Below are 16,067 nucleotides of genomic sequence, written 5' to 3' on the forward strand. Positions count from 1 at the left end.
ATGGCTCTTGTATTTAGACAACCCAGAAGGCACCCTGGATTAGAAAGGCTACAGACAAAAGAGATTATGTCTAGATTTGGACAGAGTGGCCCCACTGGTTAGATACACGCGATAAACCTTGTGCACACTGCCGATAATGGAACCCAAACCTGATCTGCTACATTGCTGTGTCTTCCACTTCCTCCTGCAAATATTAAAAGTATCAGCCAAGGGTGACGAAAGGTTTACGGGGAAGAACATGTGACGGACCCATGCGCGGGTCCCATTGGCTGCCGGCAACTGCAGAGCCGAAAGTGTTTTTTACAAGTAGGGCGGTTTATAAAACAAGCCGTGCACACAAATGATCCATGCCCTGCCGGCTATAAAGAGGCCAATGGCAGTCTGAAGAGCTCCCGGCCAACTGTGCTAAAGTGAGAAAGACAAGCGACTGCTTTGTCACCTCTACAGACAGCCATTAGGGCTCACAGTTCAAGCTCTGTTACAGGGAATGGAGTTTTGCATAAGTAAACTCCCCATTGTCCGGCATTCAAGCAACCAGAAAAGAATTTAAAAAAAAATCAAGGACATAATATGTCCTCAATTATTTTTTTCCAATTGCTTGATAGACATGTGCACAAATGTATTTAGCTGCTAACAAAATTCTCAGTCTACATCTTGCTGCGGCCGACAGCTAGTGTCCTCAGCTGGCAGGTGAATGCAAACAATGGGCAGTGGGCATGTGTAATGGCCAGCCTGCTATTGGTCGTGGCAGTTTGAAATAGCCAATAGCAGAATCTAGCCAGCTGAATGGGGCGGGCGAGGGGGAGGTGTTGCTTCAGAGACAATAGTAGCTCTCAAGCAACCAGAAACTACAGTTATAAAAAAGGTATCTAACTGGGAGTTTACTGTATATATAAATAAAAGTCACAGTCACAGACTCTAATATTTTGTTGGACCGCCTTTAAGGTAGCTTTGATTACGGCATGCATTCGCCATGGCATCATTTTGATATTCTTATTCAAGGCCAAATTTATTTCCATCCAGAGTTGCATTCACCAAGATCTTGTAGTGATGATGGGAGAGTCGGACCTCTGCGTAAAGTCTTCTCCAGCACATCCCAAAAGGTTCTCAATGGAGTAAAGGTCTGGACTTTGTGGTGGTCAAGCCATGTGTGACAATGATGTCTCATGCTTGCTGAACCACTCTTTCACAATCCGAGCCCGATGAATCCTGGGATTGTCATCTTGGAATATGTCCAATGTGCCATTAGAGAAGAAAAAACCCATTGATGGAAAAACCTGGTCATCCAGTATATTCAGGTAGGCAGCTGACCAACCAACCTGACCAACTGAAGCAACCCCAGATAAGAACACTAAATGCAAGTGGTGACTTTTTTTTGGCAATGTAGTGTACATATTAGGGATGCACCGATACCATTTTTCTTTTTGGTATTGAATACGTGTACCGATATTTTGCTTTCAGTACTCGCCGATACCGAGTACCGATACCGAGTACCGATACCAATGCTTCCACTGGCATGGAGCCGGCTTACCGGGCAGTCAGGAAGCCGGGGGGAGGGTAATGACATGCCGCCTGGCTTCCTGATTGCCCAGGAGGCTGGCTGCATGTTTTTTGGCCAGCTCGATTGTGCTTGGCTAGGAAACAGGCTTCCCAGCCAATCAGCATGGACCCGGCTTCCCGGCGAATCAGGAAGCCGGGCGGCGAGTAATGACCCGCCTCCCGGCTGGCTTCTCAGCCAATTAGTAACGAGCCGGCTGTTTGGCCCGGCCTGATTGCCCAGGAAGCCGGCTCCATGTTCCCCTACGGCAGTGCCGGTCAGAGGGAATATTCCTCTGTCCGGAAGTTCCGGTATCGGAGCATTTGGGCAAGTACAAGTACTCGCCCAAATACTTGGTATCGGCACCGATACCGATACTAGTACCATTATCGGTGCATCCCTAATATATATAACATCTAATTAAAAACATCTAAGGCCAGCCTGGGTAGGTGGTTAGTCCCCGCCTACATCGATCTTTCCGATGCCGTCATATATAGAGAAGAAGCAATTTACCGCTATAAAATCGGATCATGCAGCCGAGATCAGAGTGGGCCGCCTCCTCCTGTATCCTCAAGGAGTCCCGGAATCCCAGCTCTGATAGGTACTTGTAGATGATGTGCAGGGGGCGCTCCTCGGGTTCCAGCCTCCTGTAAGCAGAAAATGACATTGAACTTAGAAACAAAATGAAAATGGTGCAGATCAAGTCACTCTCCAAACAGAAAGGGGTGTCACCTGCCATAGGAGACATCTATTGTCTTCCACATACAATGCTGTTTTAACACCTCTCTCTGGGCAGGTTATTAACACCTCCTAGCTCCAATTATGCAAATTATATCAACACCTGGTTGCGACTAACAGATTATGTGGATTGGAGCAACATTCACTATATTAATTCCCAGATAATTTTTAGTACAAGTCATTCTGAATTGAGAAATCTGGTTGGATGTCCAGTGAAACGTCTTCAAGAAAAATACAGCAAGTCCAGTTGCCTTGACTTATTTTTTACAGATGTACCATGACCTGGATGAATGAGAACCTTCACAGTCTTTACTATGGTGAATCTGTTATCGGGAGCAATTGCAAAGCAGGTGAATGTAGACAAAATACTACTTGTTAGACTATATATATATATAGGAAGTTACACTAACAATAAAGTGTCATCTGTCATCGCCTTCAAGTAGCGTAAACTTTCCAATACGAGCTCCAGACAAGATGCCAATCTGATCTATAAATATCTCTATCGGAGCGTGGCAGAACTTCAAGACCAACAAGGCAAATGTTCAAATATTTGCTCGGGGAAATGTGAACAGTAACTTAGTGATGTGGACAACCAGTGGATTACAAGTGATACAAATGTTAATCTAATGACACAATGAAGGAGTTCTTCCCTCTGCCGAAGCAAACAAGAAAAGTCTTCTCGTATAAGCTGCGGGGAGCGTCCGCGGATGATCCTACTGCTACTTTACCACCAAGGAAACTGCTAGCAAAAGTTCTTGCCCATGTTGCATCCAACATTCTTAACGAGTTCAAATGATAACTATACAACGTTGGGTAAAGTTTTGGGGCACCATTGTGAGCTCTCCATAGTTGTCTAGGGCTGCAACCAACTAATCGATTAAACTTAGCCTGTAAAATAACAAGGTAATACATCTACTTTTTTTTAAATAGGACATCGGATTATTGTCTAACAACATTTTTTTTATTTGATTCATAGACAAAAAAATACCACTTTTTAAAAATCTGTTCATTGTTAGGCCCTGTTCACACATGGGCGGTTCGGCCGCGCAGATCCACCGACATGAACGATCCCATACATTGCTAACCATCCGAACCACCTCCTGCCCAAATTGCTCCCTGACCCTTTTTTGCTGCGCTGATCAGCACATTTTACATACTGCTTTCAATTTGTGTTAATTAGGGATGCACCGATACCGGTACTAGTATTACTAGTACTCATACTCACCCAAATGCACCGATACCGGAACTTCCGGTCAGAGGGGGATCTCCTTTCTGACTCGCAGTGCCGAGGGAGCATGGAACCAGCTTCCTTTCAATTCAGGAAGCCGGGCGGTGGGTTAGGAAGCCAGGCTGCCTAGAAACAAGTGAAGCTGGGTTCATGTGTTGCTAAGCAGCCTGGCTTCCTAGCCAATCAGGAAGCCAGGCGGCACGTAATGACCCACCTACCGGCTTCCTGATGGGTCAGGAAGCCAGGCTGCCTATAAACAAGTGAAGCTGGCTTCCTGGCCAACGGTGGCGGGTCATGACGTGCCGCCCAGCTTCCTGATTGGCTAGGAAGCTAGCTTCACTTGTTGGTAGGCAGCTCGGCTTCCTAACCAATTAGGAGGCCGACCGGCACGTAATGACCCACATCCCTGATTGGTCAGGAAGCAAGGCTGCCTAGAAACAAGTGAAGCCGGCTTCCTAGCCAATGGGAGCTGGGTCATGACGTGCTCACATCCTCCCGGCTTTCTGATTGATCAGGAAGCCGCGCTGCCTAGAAACAAGTGAAGCCGACTTCCTAGCCAGTCAGGAAGCCTGGCAGCCTCTGAAGCCGGTGTTCTTTAGCTAGAACTTCGGCTTTGCAGGCAATCAGGAAGCTGGGCAACGGGTCAGGATCCGCCGCCCGACTTCCTGATAATTGGGGCACACGGCACCGGTACTCGGTATTGGCGAGTACCCCCACAAAAAATATTGGTACTCGTACTCAATACCGAAAAAACGGTAGCGGTGCATCCCTAGTGTTAATGTAGATAACATGTAGAAAACATTTTTGTCCCGTTTCAAATTACACTAAAATGATGATTCTGGTACAAAGCATTGGAAAGTTAATTACAAATTAATAAAAAGTGTTTTGGTTTTTTTTAACGCCTTCAGACCACTGGATGTTCTCAGTCTCAACTCTGTATCATTCAACCTGGAAGACGAAGGCCATACTATAACTGAAGGACATTATAGACCAGCAACCCTCCCAACCACCACCAATGGAGCATCACCATCCGTCTCACCTGACCAGGTCTCCATTGAGCTGTATGTACAAACTCTCCATCCCTTCACATGAGCAGATCTCGGAGGTCATCGTGTCCACCGTACAGAGCACAACATGGAGGTCGGGAACGGAGGAGCCATGATCTGATCCATGTACGAAGACGCATCCACGGTTTGGGTCTTCCCTCAGCCAGTCTCGCTCACGAGAGCCCAGGCAGCACCTCTGATTCAAGCAGTTCTTGCTCGTACTTCGCTTCATATTTCTCTGTAGAAGAACACAGTAGCCATTAGCAGTTATTTAGCCATAGAATGTACGGCATCCATAAAACCTTCCCAACATAGAAAACTGGAAAGTACTATATATACATAAAAGGTAGAAGAGCCCCTTAAAATGTGCACATTGCCACGACTGCCGTGTATTGGACAGAACTTTTCCCAATGACTTGCCACCAGTTAAGCTGGCCATGCACTGGTCACATTTTAGCCCCACTGAACACCTTTGGTATTGAATGGAAATGCTGGTTGTGAGCTAGATCTTCTCATCCAACATCACTACCTGACCCCACAAATGCTCTTTTGGCTGAATAGGAACAAATTCCCTCAGACAGACTCCAGAATCGTGCGGGAAGTCTTCCCAGAAGAGTGGAGGCTGTTTTAGCTGCAAAGGAAAGAGCAGGAAAAAAATGCCGTCTGACGACGGCAACCCGCAGGTAGGAGTCAGCCGTCCGTCCGTTTTTTTCTTAACGTGCGGATGGCAAGAGGTTAAAGTGTATTTCTACTTCTCAGCCCCAATGGGACTCTATTTTACTTTCAAAGTATTTTTATTAAGTTTTTCATTTTGTGAAGAAACAGAGTATACCAGGGCTCAAAATTTCCACTCGCCTGCTCACATTTGGCGAGTGGAAATAAAGTGAGGGCGAGTCAGGCACGAGTCCAGTGGTGGCAGGATAGGGGAAGAGAAGGTGGAGGCTCAGGACTTGAAATTTTGAGCCCTGTACTATACACAGAACACTATAAACCAAAAAATGACCTGACCACTACTAATGACCATATCTAAGGGCAGCATGATGGCCCAGTGGTTGGCACTCCTCCCTTGCTGTTTTGAGCTTGAGGTTCCCACCAAGGACTGTCTTCATGGGGTTGGTATGTTCTCCCCTCGTTTGGTCGTGTTTCCTTTTGGTAGCTTTGAGTTCTTGGCATGCATGAGGAAACAGATCAGTTCTATGCAGATAGTGTCCTTGTGGGAGAGTGAACCCAAGATCCAGAGCCGTAAAAAGTGACCAGTGGCCAATACAAACAGCAGCCAACGAGGTCAACAAGAACATAGCGCAACAGCGAGAGGACCAACTAGAGTCTTCCACCTTTGGCACAGCTGCAATGAAATCCGGATGCCATTATGGGTTCACTGACAAGGATCAGAACGTTTCTGTGTGTTGCCCTTTAAATCTGACTCATGTGAGGGCTCCAAACTCTCAGACAATTTTAGGTCTTTTGTTTCAGAAGACCGGATAGAACTGAACACATCTCACAGACAACCCTCAGCATGCCAAGGTGTACTTTATAGCCTTAAGCCATTAGCAGGTTAATTATAGGACTTCAGTCGTGGGAACTGCAACATAATGCAAAATTCCGAAAGATAAAAAAAAAGATTGCTGTTTAATCCGGTTATGCGTCCATTAAAAATCAATAAATGTTGGTCTACCTGTGTAGTACATCCCCAGTGACATCTAAGGGGCATGTCTACCTGTGTAGTATATCACCAGTGACTTCTGAAGGGCTCATCAACCTGTACAGTACATCTCCAGTGACTTCTAAGGGACTTGTCTACCTGTGTAGTACATCCCCATTGACTTCTAAGGGGCTCGTCTACCTGTGCAGTACATCCCCAGTGACTTCTAAGGGGCTCGTCTACCTGTGCAGTACATCCCATTGACTTCTAAGGGGCTCGTCTACCTGTGCAGTACATCCCCTGTGACTTCTAAAGGACTCGTCTACCTGTGCAGTACATCCCCTGTGACTTCTAAGGGGCTTGTCTACCTGTGCAGTGCATCCCCATTGACTTCTAAGGGGCCCGTCTACCTGTGCAGTACATCCCCATTGACCTCTAAGGGGCTCGACAACACACACACACACACGGGAACAAAAGTAGCCACCCTCCAAAAGGAAGGACAGGGTCAACACCAATTTAAAGATGATTTGAGGATCTATGCTACGTTTTTGTTAATATTTAGGGCACTTGAATGCATTTTTAAGATTTAACTTCTGAGTTTAGAATCACTTTTAATTAAAAAAAAAAGTCCCAACATACTCACACATACATGCATCAGGTGCACCTATAACGATTGTGCCATGTATGTTGGGTATTGCCACGTACGTCAAAGTACGAGCAATAAATTCCGGGGCCATTACTTCCAGTTTACTCTAAAACTGATGATCTGCAAAAGTTCTTTAGGCATCGTCTATGGGCAGTTTTGGGTACCGTCGTTTTTCGCAGCACTGGCAGGGGTTAAGTGATATCCTTTATGTATAAAGTCCAAAGAAGAGATCTAAGGGATCCGGAAAGCTTTATCTTTAATAAATTGAATTATCCAATAAAGGGTAACGCTTACCCCCCTTATCAGTGTGCTAATCATGGGACTCCAGTCACTGTAAGTGTAACGCGCACCGATAAAAGTGACAAGAGCGCAAACCATTCTTAGCTTATCAGCAGAGTGCAAAGGTCATAGCCAATCACAGACCTGTCCAGACTTGAACATACAATAAAATATTCTGCCAATAATTGGATAACTTGATAACGGACCCGACCTCGGCTCAGATCTTCCGTTATCGAAAGCCAAAACTTTTTTCCTAGGTTTGGATAGGTTGGGGGAGGGTTAGACTCCCTGCTGGGTTTTGAATGCCTTCCAGGTGCCACTGTAATATATATCCCCCACTTCCAGGTGCCATTGTAATATATCCCCCCCACTTCCAGGTGCCATTGTAATATATCCCCCTACTTCCAGGTGCCATTGTAATATATCCCCCCAATCCTGAACAAATTGCTTCATCTGGAACACGTTCAGATCTCTCCCATGACCGCCCACAGAACGGCTACATCTAAAACGTGTAAAGTCCTTTTAGCCACGCCATAAAAGCTGCTCGTTCACAATTTATTTCCACCTGCCAGCCCTCGTAAAACCTTTTTATTTTTTTACTGACAACAGTAAAAAAATTAATAAAGAAAAAGAAAAACCACTGAGGGCTGGAATTTTTTTTCTCCTGCCTGTTTTCATTGTATGCCACAGCCGACTGTAATGGAGGACAAGGTGAGGCACCTACACAGGGGGGGACAAATGAGCCCTCAGTCACACCGGCCTCCTGTGTTTGATTTAAAGGGTTACTCCAACTTTTCACAATAAATTCCTCCTTGTCCCCCCCCCCATTCTTTCTGCAATTACTTGCAAGGATGACCCTCTTCCGCCATTATTGTCAGCCCATTTAATTGACCCGGCACTTGAAAACTTCACTACACGGCACCGGAGGCTGTATGGTGGGCGGAGAAAAACTCCAGCCTTCCAGCTGTTGTGGAACCACAAATCCCATGAGGCATTGCAAGATTCTCAAAGCCACAGGCATGACTCCCAGCCCAGGGACAGATGCATGATGGGATTTGTGGTTTCACCACAGCTGGGGGGCCGGAGTTTGCCCACCCATGCTGTATGGCAACACAATGCTTGCCATGTGGAGTGGTGATTGGCCAGTGCAGCCACATGACCATGCTGAACTGCGCACAGGTGTATATAGAATAGATCCCGGCACACAGGTGTGTATATAGAATAGATCCCGGCACACAGGTGTGTATATAGAATAGATCCCGGCACACAGGTGTGTATATAGAATAGATCCCGGCACACAGGTGTGTATATAGAATAGATCCCGGCACACAGGTGTGTATATAGAATAGATCCCGGCACACAGGTGTGTATATAGAATAGATCCCGGCACACAGGTGTGTATATAGAATAGATCCCGGCACACAGGTGTGTATATAGAATAGATCCTGGCACACAGGTGTATATATAGAATAGATCCTGGCACACAAGTGTGTGTATAGAATAGATCCCCGCGCACAGAATAGATCTCCGCGCACAGGTGCGTATAGAATAGATCCCCGCGCACAGGTGCACATAGAATAGATCCCCGCGCACAGGTGCACATAGAATAGATCTCCACGCACAGGTGCACATAGAATAGATCCCCGCGCACAGGTGCGCATAGAATAGATCCCCGCGCACAGGTGCGCATAGAATAGATCCCCGCGCACAGGTGCGCATAGAATAGATCCCCGCGCACAGGTGCGCATAGAATAGATCCCCGCGCACAGGTGCGCATAGAATAGATCCCCGCGCACAGGTGCGCATAGAATAGATCCCCGCGCACAGGTGCGCATAGAATAGATCCCCGCGCACAGGTGCGCATAGAATAGATCCCCGCGCACAGGTGCGCATAGAATAGATCCCCGCGCACAGGTGCGCATAGAATAGATCCCCGCGCACAGGTGCGCATAGAATAGATCCCCGCGCACAGGTGCGCATAGAATAGATCCCCGCGCACAGGTGCGCATAGAATAGATCCCCGCGCACAGGTGCGCATAGAATAGATCCCCGCGCACAGGTGCGCATAGAATAGATCCCCGCGCACAGGTGCGCATAGAATAGATCCCCGCGCACAGGTGCGCATAGAATAGATCCCCGCGCACAGGTGCGCATAGAATAGATCCCCGCGCACAGGTGCGCATAGAATAGATCCCCGCGCACAGGTGCGCATAGAATAGATCCCCGCGCAAGGTGTATATATAGAATAGATCCCCGCGCACAGGTGTATATATAGAATAGATCCCCGCGCACAGGTGTATATATAGGATAGATCCCCGCGCACAGGTGTATATATAGGATAGATCCCTGCGCACAGGTGTATATATAGGATAGATCCCCGCACACATGGCTGCCTGTAGTATGGGTGACACCTGCACACAGGTGTATATAATACATCGCGGAGATCTCTATACCTCTGCTCGGGGATCTATTACGCATGGCTGCCCGTAGTACACCTGTAGCCGGTGATCAGTGCCTGCACTCAGTGATCTGTCAGTGGTCCCCCATCGCTCCGCCCCTCACCTTCAGCACTCGGATGGCAGCTCCCCGGGCGCCGCTGGTCCGGCTGGGCTCAGGCCCTCCCTCCCCGGGAGGTCCCGGCACCGGTCTCCGGCCGTCCATTTCCACGGGTCCGTTGCTGAACAACTGACAGCAGGAGGCCGTCCCCGCCCCCAGCCTGAGCTCAGCGACCAATGGCGTGCAGGCTAGCCCACGCTCTGCCAATCTCCAGCAAGTCCCCGCCCAGTTTGCGTAGTAGCCATTCTGCAGGTACTTGCGCCCGCGGCGGCCATGTTTGCTGAGGGCACGGGAGACCCTGTCAGCCTCTGCCCTTTGCATGACGTCATAGGCACGCCGGAAGCGGCTGCTTCCAGAGAGAGAAGCTGCTTTTTGGTGGCTATTAACATGAATGTGGTCTGGTATAATAGTCCCGTCAGTCTCAGCCATGCAACCTCCACAAACTCCCTCTCCAGCTTTCCCTTGGCCAGGATGACACAACTGCCGCACAGCTCAGCTCAGCGTACCTGCTACAGAACTTTGCAAAGAACTTTCAGTTTCTATTATGTCTCTTGTGCATAAAATGTCTGTCTGCTTACACAGTTTTGCTAATAAAGTAACTGACTAGCGGAGAAAACACACGTACAGCGCCTCCTGCAATGCAAGGGTTAAAACTGACAGGAGGAGCCTGTAGAGGGAAGAACTCCGAGATTCAGGTACATGGGGTGGGGGTGCAGGAGATGTGACCATGTTCCACCCTATCAACGTTGGAGCTGAGAACTTGATATTCCATTACTATCAATAGAAAGAGCTAAAAGAGACATTGCCACTTTATGGGAAATTGACACATTTGTGTAATGCTGGCAACAGTGTGACAGAGTCTCTTAATCTGACTTTCCATTTCCGCATTTCATTCAAAAACGAAAATGAATCGGGCATGTGACTTTTCTGGCCAATCAGATGTTTTTCGGTTTAAAAGGAGAACTATGGGGTCAGTGTTTTTCCCCATAGTTTTCCTTAGGGTAACGGGAGGACACAAACTAGCGTCCTCCCGTCACCCTAAGCTCAGTATACCGCGAGTTGCTGCTTTCGGTAAACTAAGACGCCACAGCTGAAGCAGATCCCGACAATTGTGCCGGGATCCGCCCAGCTGCGTGACCGACAGCTGGCTCTGCCTATCAGAGGCAGAGCCAGCTGTACCCGCCCCCTCCCCCGTCCGTTCCGCCAGTCAGCGCTGGCAGATCAGAGCAGGGAATCCAGCCCCTCCCCTGTCACGGCAGAGAGCTGTGACAGGATCGAGAGGTGAGCGAACGCCGTTGTGCTCGCTCAGCTCCCAATCTACTGAGCCGACCTGTGACAGTCTCATTGTCACAGGTCGGCTAGAACTATGAGGTGAGTGAAAAGCACTTACCTCATAGTTCTCCTTTAATGCATCCGAATGTGTCTGAATGCAAATTTTTGTTACGGCAACATGGGAGCCATCCGATTGGCCAGAATAGTCACATACCGTAATGCATAGAATGTGTGTTCAGTATATACAAATACTAAAGCTGAGGCTGCTAGACCCGAATGGATTTCGGGATCCGAATTTCCGAATTGCATTGGGGAGCTCCCGAATGCCATTTGGGTCTGGGAGCCTCAGCTTTAGTAATATATGTATATGGCTCCCAGAGCCGAATGGCATTCCGAAATTCAGATCCCCAATGCCATTCGGGTCTAGGAGCTTAAGCTTTAGCATTAATATCTGTATATAGTTTTCTGTGGTATTGGTGACGAAATTACGTTCGTAAACTCATCCGAAACTACCGAAATTCTGATTTCGTCAGAACCGAATTGAATTTCGGATCCGAATTCCAAAATAATGAAATATCATGACCACATGTGCACTCCTGCACCATCTCCTGCAGATTCTGGTGGCTTTTGAGCCATCAGCTGCTGAGACTGAGTCGCTCCAGTCTTTGATATGCTTGCCCCTTGAGGACTCTCAGCCCATTGCTATTATTCCTAATTTAAAGGAGACTGCTTTGGTTCTTATTGATATGGTGCCCACCATCCTGAAACGCAGCCTGTTGATTCTACCAGATGCGTTTTCAGTCTTGTGTCCTTTAGAACCCATCATGTTGCAAAGACTTGCCCACTGAACCCGGTGTTCCATCTCTTTATTTATGCAGATTGAAAACACTGACAAGTTGCTTGTTCCGACCAAACTTATTAGCCTTGTACCTGTTCGGGGGGATTGTGTAAACGAAGTGGTATACTCCCACTGTGGATCCGGCAGTGTTCTCCCTTCAAGGGACTACCATAGTGGTGGACGCTGCACCTTTCCTTAAGTACCCAACCAATAAGCGTTTGGAAGTCCTCTCCAGAACTTTGTTTTTTACTGGCAGGCCCCCTGCTCTTCACCGCATCTTGGCTGTGACTACTGGGCCAAAATATGGCTCATTGGTCAAAATCCCTTTAAAAAATAAAAAAAAATCTGGTCACTGCTGTGGTTGTTCCCTAGACTATTAAATTCATCAAGCAATCTCTGGCATGGGTCTCCTGTCAGTACACATGCATAGGACCACTTTATCGCACTCAAAGTCAATGCAGGAGAATTGGTCGTCAGAGTCTCATCTCCCGATCAAAATCCTGAATGATTTGGCTTGCTCTGCAGCGCTGGACCATGCGTCTCATTGTGGCAAGAGAGGTAGATCGGATTATGTCCTGGGCAAAAGTCCACATTCCTGACTTGTCTGTTTAAATCGCAGGCATAGACAACTGCCAAACTTCCTCAGCCAATGGTGCCTGAACCCATGGGGAGCAGTACCTACACCCCGAGGTGTTCTAGGACCAGTGTCACAGGTGGTGGATGCTGGATGTGAACTTCCTGGCTTTCGTGGTCAGCAACAAACTAGACAGGTTTGTTTCTAGGTACAGGGTTCTTCTAGCAGAAGCAGTGGTGGCTCCCTGGGATTAATACAACCTATGCCTACACTCCCTTAAAACTTTTCTCAAGATGGAGAGCATTCTGAAAATCCTCATTGCTTCAGGATCGCTCAAGCCGCTGTGGTATGCCATCCTGGTAAGATATCTGACAGACGCTCCATTGGATCTTCCAGATGATCAATATCTCTTTCCCTCAAAGATTGATTTACCATTTTGCTTCACAGTCGCTGGCTTTACCTGTATGGTTGTTGGAAGCTCAGGTTGTGAAAAACGGGTGCATCTCTGAATCTGTGATTCCTCGGCATAAAAGTTTGAAGGCTACCTCCCATAAGGCCTGTCATCAGATGTGGAAGGCATACGTCACTTTGTATGAATCCAGGGGCTTCCACCTTAGGAGTTTCTCCTTGGGGCAAATCCTCTCCTTCCTACAGCTGAGCCTGGACCCGCGTTTGGCTCTTAGCATCATCAAGGGCCAGGTCCCTTTTTGTTCCCCCCTGCAATGTCCCTTTTTGTTCCCCTGTGGGATCTGAATCTGGTTCTTTCTGTGATTCAGAAACCCACATACCTCTTTCTACCGTCATTCACAAGGTAGTTTTCCTTGTAGCCATCACCTCTGCAAGGGGAAGGTCTGAACTGGCGGCCTTATGCTGCAAGGAACCATTTCTAGTGCTGCATTGGGGCAAGGTGGTGTTGAGGTCCAAGATTTTCTGGGCCTCAACTTTATTTCAACCAGGAAATTGTTCTTCCATCCCTTGGTCTGGCTCTAGTGCACCAAAAGTAGATTTCACTCCAATATCTGGATGTGGTTCAGGTTGTGAGAGTCTCTCTGTCAGACACTGGTTCTTTCGGGAAGACATTCTTTTTATTATACCGCATGGGTCTCACAAGGGTACATCGGCTTCTCATTCCACCATCTCTAGACAGCGCCTTAGACAGACCATCATCCAAGCTCATGGCCTCAAGGATTGTGTTCTACCGTTTCCCGCCAAGATGCTCTCTACCACATCTGTAAATTCTTCATGGTTTTCTGGCATCAAGCAACTGTTTTCCAGATTTGCAAGGCTTCCACCTGGTCCTGTCCACACATTCTGATGTTTGAACTGCAGGCATTCTCCAGTTCTCTATTTCTCCTGGGTCAGTTAGTGGTGTTGCCGATCCCTCTGTTGGACTGCTTTTGCACATCCCGAAGCTTAAGGCCCCATTCACACACGAATTGGCCTGCACGTACAGCTCCGCGCGGGGCCGTACCAAGTAGCTGCCGGGAAGGACTGGCTGCGTTTGATTAGTACGCAGCCCCGTCCTCTATGGGGCTACGCGGCCATACGCTCACCTCAATTGCAGGTCCGTAGGGGTGCGGGTGAGCGTATTCATACGCCGCCGGAATGGATCCTGTCTGCGTCCCGGCCAGAAAACCCGCACCCCTACGGACCTGCAATTGAGGTGAGCGTATGGCCGCGTAGCCCCATAGAGGACGGGGCTGCGTACTAATCAAACGCAGCCAGTCCTTCCCGGCAGCTACTTGGTACGGCCCCGCACGGAGCTGTACGTGCAGGCCGATTTCTGTGTGAATGGGGCCTTAAACTAGAACTATGGAGGAGTGATTTTGACTCATCCTTAGTCAGAGCCAACGTGTGACAATGAAACTGTCACACGTCGGCTCAATAGAGCAGGAAGTGAACGAACACATACCGTCGCTCGCTCGCCTCCCTGCAGAGAGCCGTGACTGTCAGTCACCGCTCCCAGCAGGGATTCCCCCCTCCAGCACTGACTGGAGGAATGGACGGGGGAGGGTACAGCTGTCTCTGCCTCTAGATAGGCAGAGCCAGCTGTCATTCACACAGCCGGGTGGATCTCGACAGCAATGTCGGGATCCGTCCTGGCTGCTGGGCTCTCAGTATAGCTCGCCATATACTGAGCTTTGTCAATGCTAAAGCCTGATGAAGGAACCCTGTGTGGTCCCGAAAGCGCTTGTTGGTCATATGACAAAATACTTCAATAAATGAAGCTTTTGCTATCCTAAAAGTACTGGTGTGCTGGTGACATTTCTACCATTATACTGAGCTTATGGTCACGGGAGATTAGTATGTGTCCTCCTGTGACCCTTGAGAACTATAGCGAAAAACACTTACCCCATAGTTCTCTTTTAATGACCTAATGTGTCCCTCAACGGAAGAGAAAGAAAATAAGATTGTTGTACTCACCGTAAACTCCTTTTGATAAGACTCCATTGAGGGACGCATATCCCAGTTCTTGGTACTGCTCTACTACAAACTGAGGCATGCTGGTAGGGGGAGGGGTTATCCTGGATTTGACCAAAAGTAAGAGACCTCCTATGTCCCTTAATAGACTGTAAGAAAATGATTTTTAAGTAGTACAACATGTATTTTACACGACAGAAAGAAGAACGAGACAAAACTACATTAAACAAGACTTTTTTTAATTCTTTATTACTCACTTTTTCATAATTTGTTTCAACCAAAAGACGATAATACACAGCAGTCTAAGTAACCCATGAAAATGTTTACACCCTTAATGCTCCCCAATGACTTATTTTTTCATATTTTTTACAGGTTTTAGCTTTTACATCTCAGAAATAAGTCTGTGGTAAATCAGCAGTTCGTTATCCACCCCACTCACAGACAAAATCTGAATGTTCCTTTCAATGAGACCAGCACGGGGCATCTTAAGTAGATTTAACTTACTGAAACAGCAAAAGGGGGGAAAAAATGACTTTACAGAAAGAAAAAAAAAAAAAAGATCGAGTACCAACATGTGGTAATTTAGAGGCTGCAAAGCCGGCGTCCACATCTGGATGGAGAACGGCTCTGAAGCAGCACTTCGCTCCCCCCTACCCTTGAAGTGTAGCCTTTGTTCCTATTTCACAGTCCGAGATCTTGTTCCACTTTTGCGAATAAAATGTCCATAAAAAGGCATTTGGGCTTTAAATACCTTACAGGTTCACAGTGGAGGGAGAAGCCAGGAACTGAAATCTCTACTATACCCTCCCACCCAATACACCAGAACTGGCAGGTGTCCCTCATTATTGAGATAATAATTTCATTTGGGACGTAAAGTGATTGAAAGGGTCAGTCCAATCAAAGCCGACATTTCGACTTCAGGCCAGGTGCTGGCGGGCTGAATTGCTCCAACAGCTTCTTTTCTCTTTCTGGAAATCCAGCGCTTGCTCTGGTCACTGCAAGAGGTGGCCACTTTCTTGCAAGAGACTGACTCCTCCCACTGCGTCTGGAAGAGTTACATGGCTCTGTGGTGGAGAACTGGCAACTCTTTTGGAAAATCTGTTGGAATTGCCTGATCCAAAATGTCAATTTTGGCTGGACTGACTCTTGAAATGCCTCCTGTTAGCGACTACAGATCTATAAAACAATTATGAAATTAGCAGCTGAAACTAGAAAAACAAAAATATATTTATATAATGGATACTGCGGTGAGTGCCTATAGCAAGTGCAGCTTAACTCTTGAAAGTCACC

At 47.5% G+C, this 16,067-nt stretch overlaps 1 protein-coding gene and 1 long non-coding RNA gene across 2 annotated transcripts in view; one reads left to right on the forward strand and one right to left on the reverse strand.

The window, feature by feature from the left end:
- PHLPP2 (PH domain and leucine rich repeat protein phosphatase 2) overlaps positions 1-9,933 on the reverse strand; it is a 28,416-nt gene extending 18,483 nt beyond the window's left edge. Inside the window, exons 1-3 of the mRNA XM_018555883.1 lie at positions 9,679-9,933; positions 4,543-4,787; positions 2,051-2,184 (exon numbers count right to left, since the gene is read on the reverse strand). Of these exons, the coding sequence (XP_018411385.1) occupies positions 2,051-2,184; positions 4,543-4,787; positions 9,679-9,777 (478 nt within the window). The 5' untranslated portion in view covers positions 9,778-9,933. The remainder of the gene's footprint in view (positions 1-2,050; positions 2,185-4,542; positions 4,788-9,678) is intronic.
- LOC108786569 lies at positions 4,703-9,654 on the forward strand. The gene is made up of 3 exons (XR_001941213.1): positions 4,703-4,789; positions 6,101-6,103; positions 9,607-9,654. It is a non-coding gene; the product is annotated as an uncharacterized LOC108786569 (long non-coding RNA).
- Positions 9,934-16,067: the final 6,134 nt, after the last annotated feature.

This window comes from Nanorana parkeri, unplaced genomic scaffold (genome assembly GCF_000935625.1).
Source record: "Nanorana parkeri isolate BGI_ZX_2015 unplaced genomic scaffold, ASM93562v1 scaffold216, whole genome shotgun sequence".
Taxonomy (NCBI): domain Eukaryota; kingdom Metazoa; phylum Chordata; class Amphibia; order Anura; family Dicroglossidae; genus Nanorana; species Nanorana parkeri.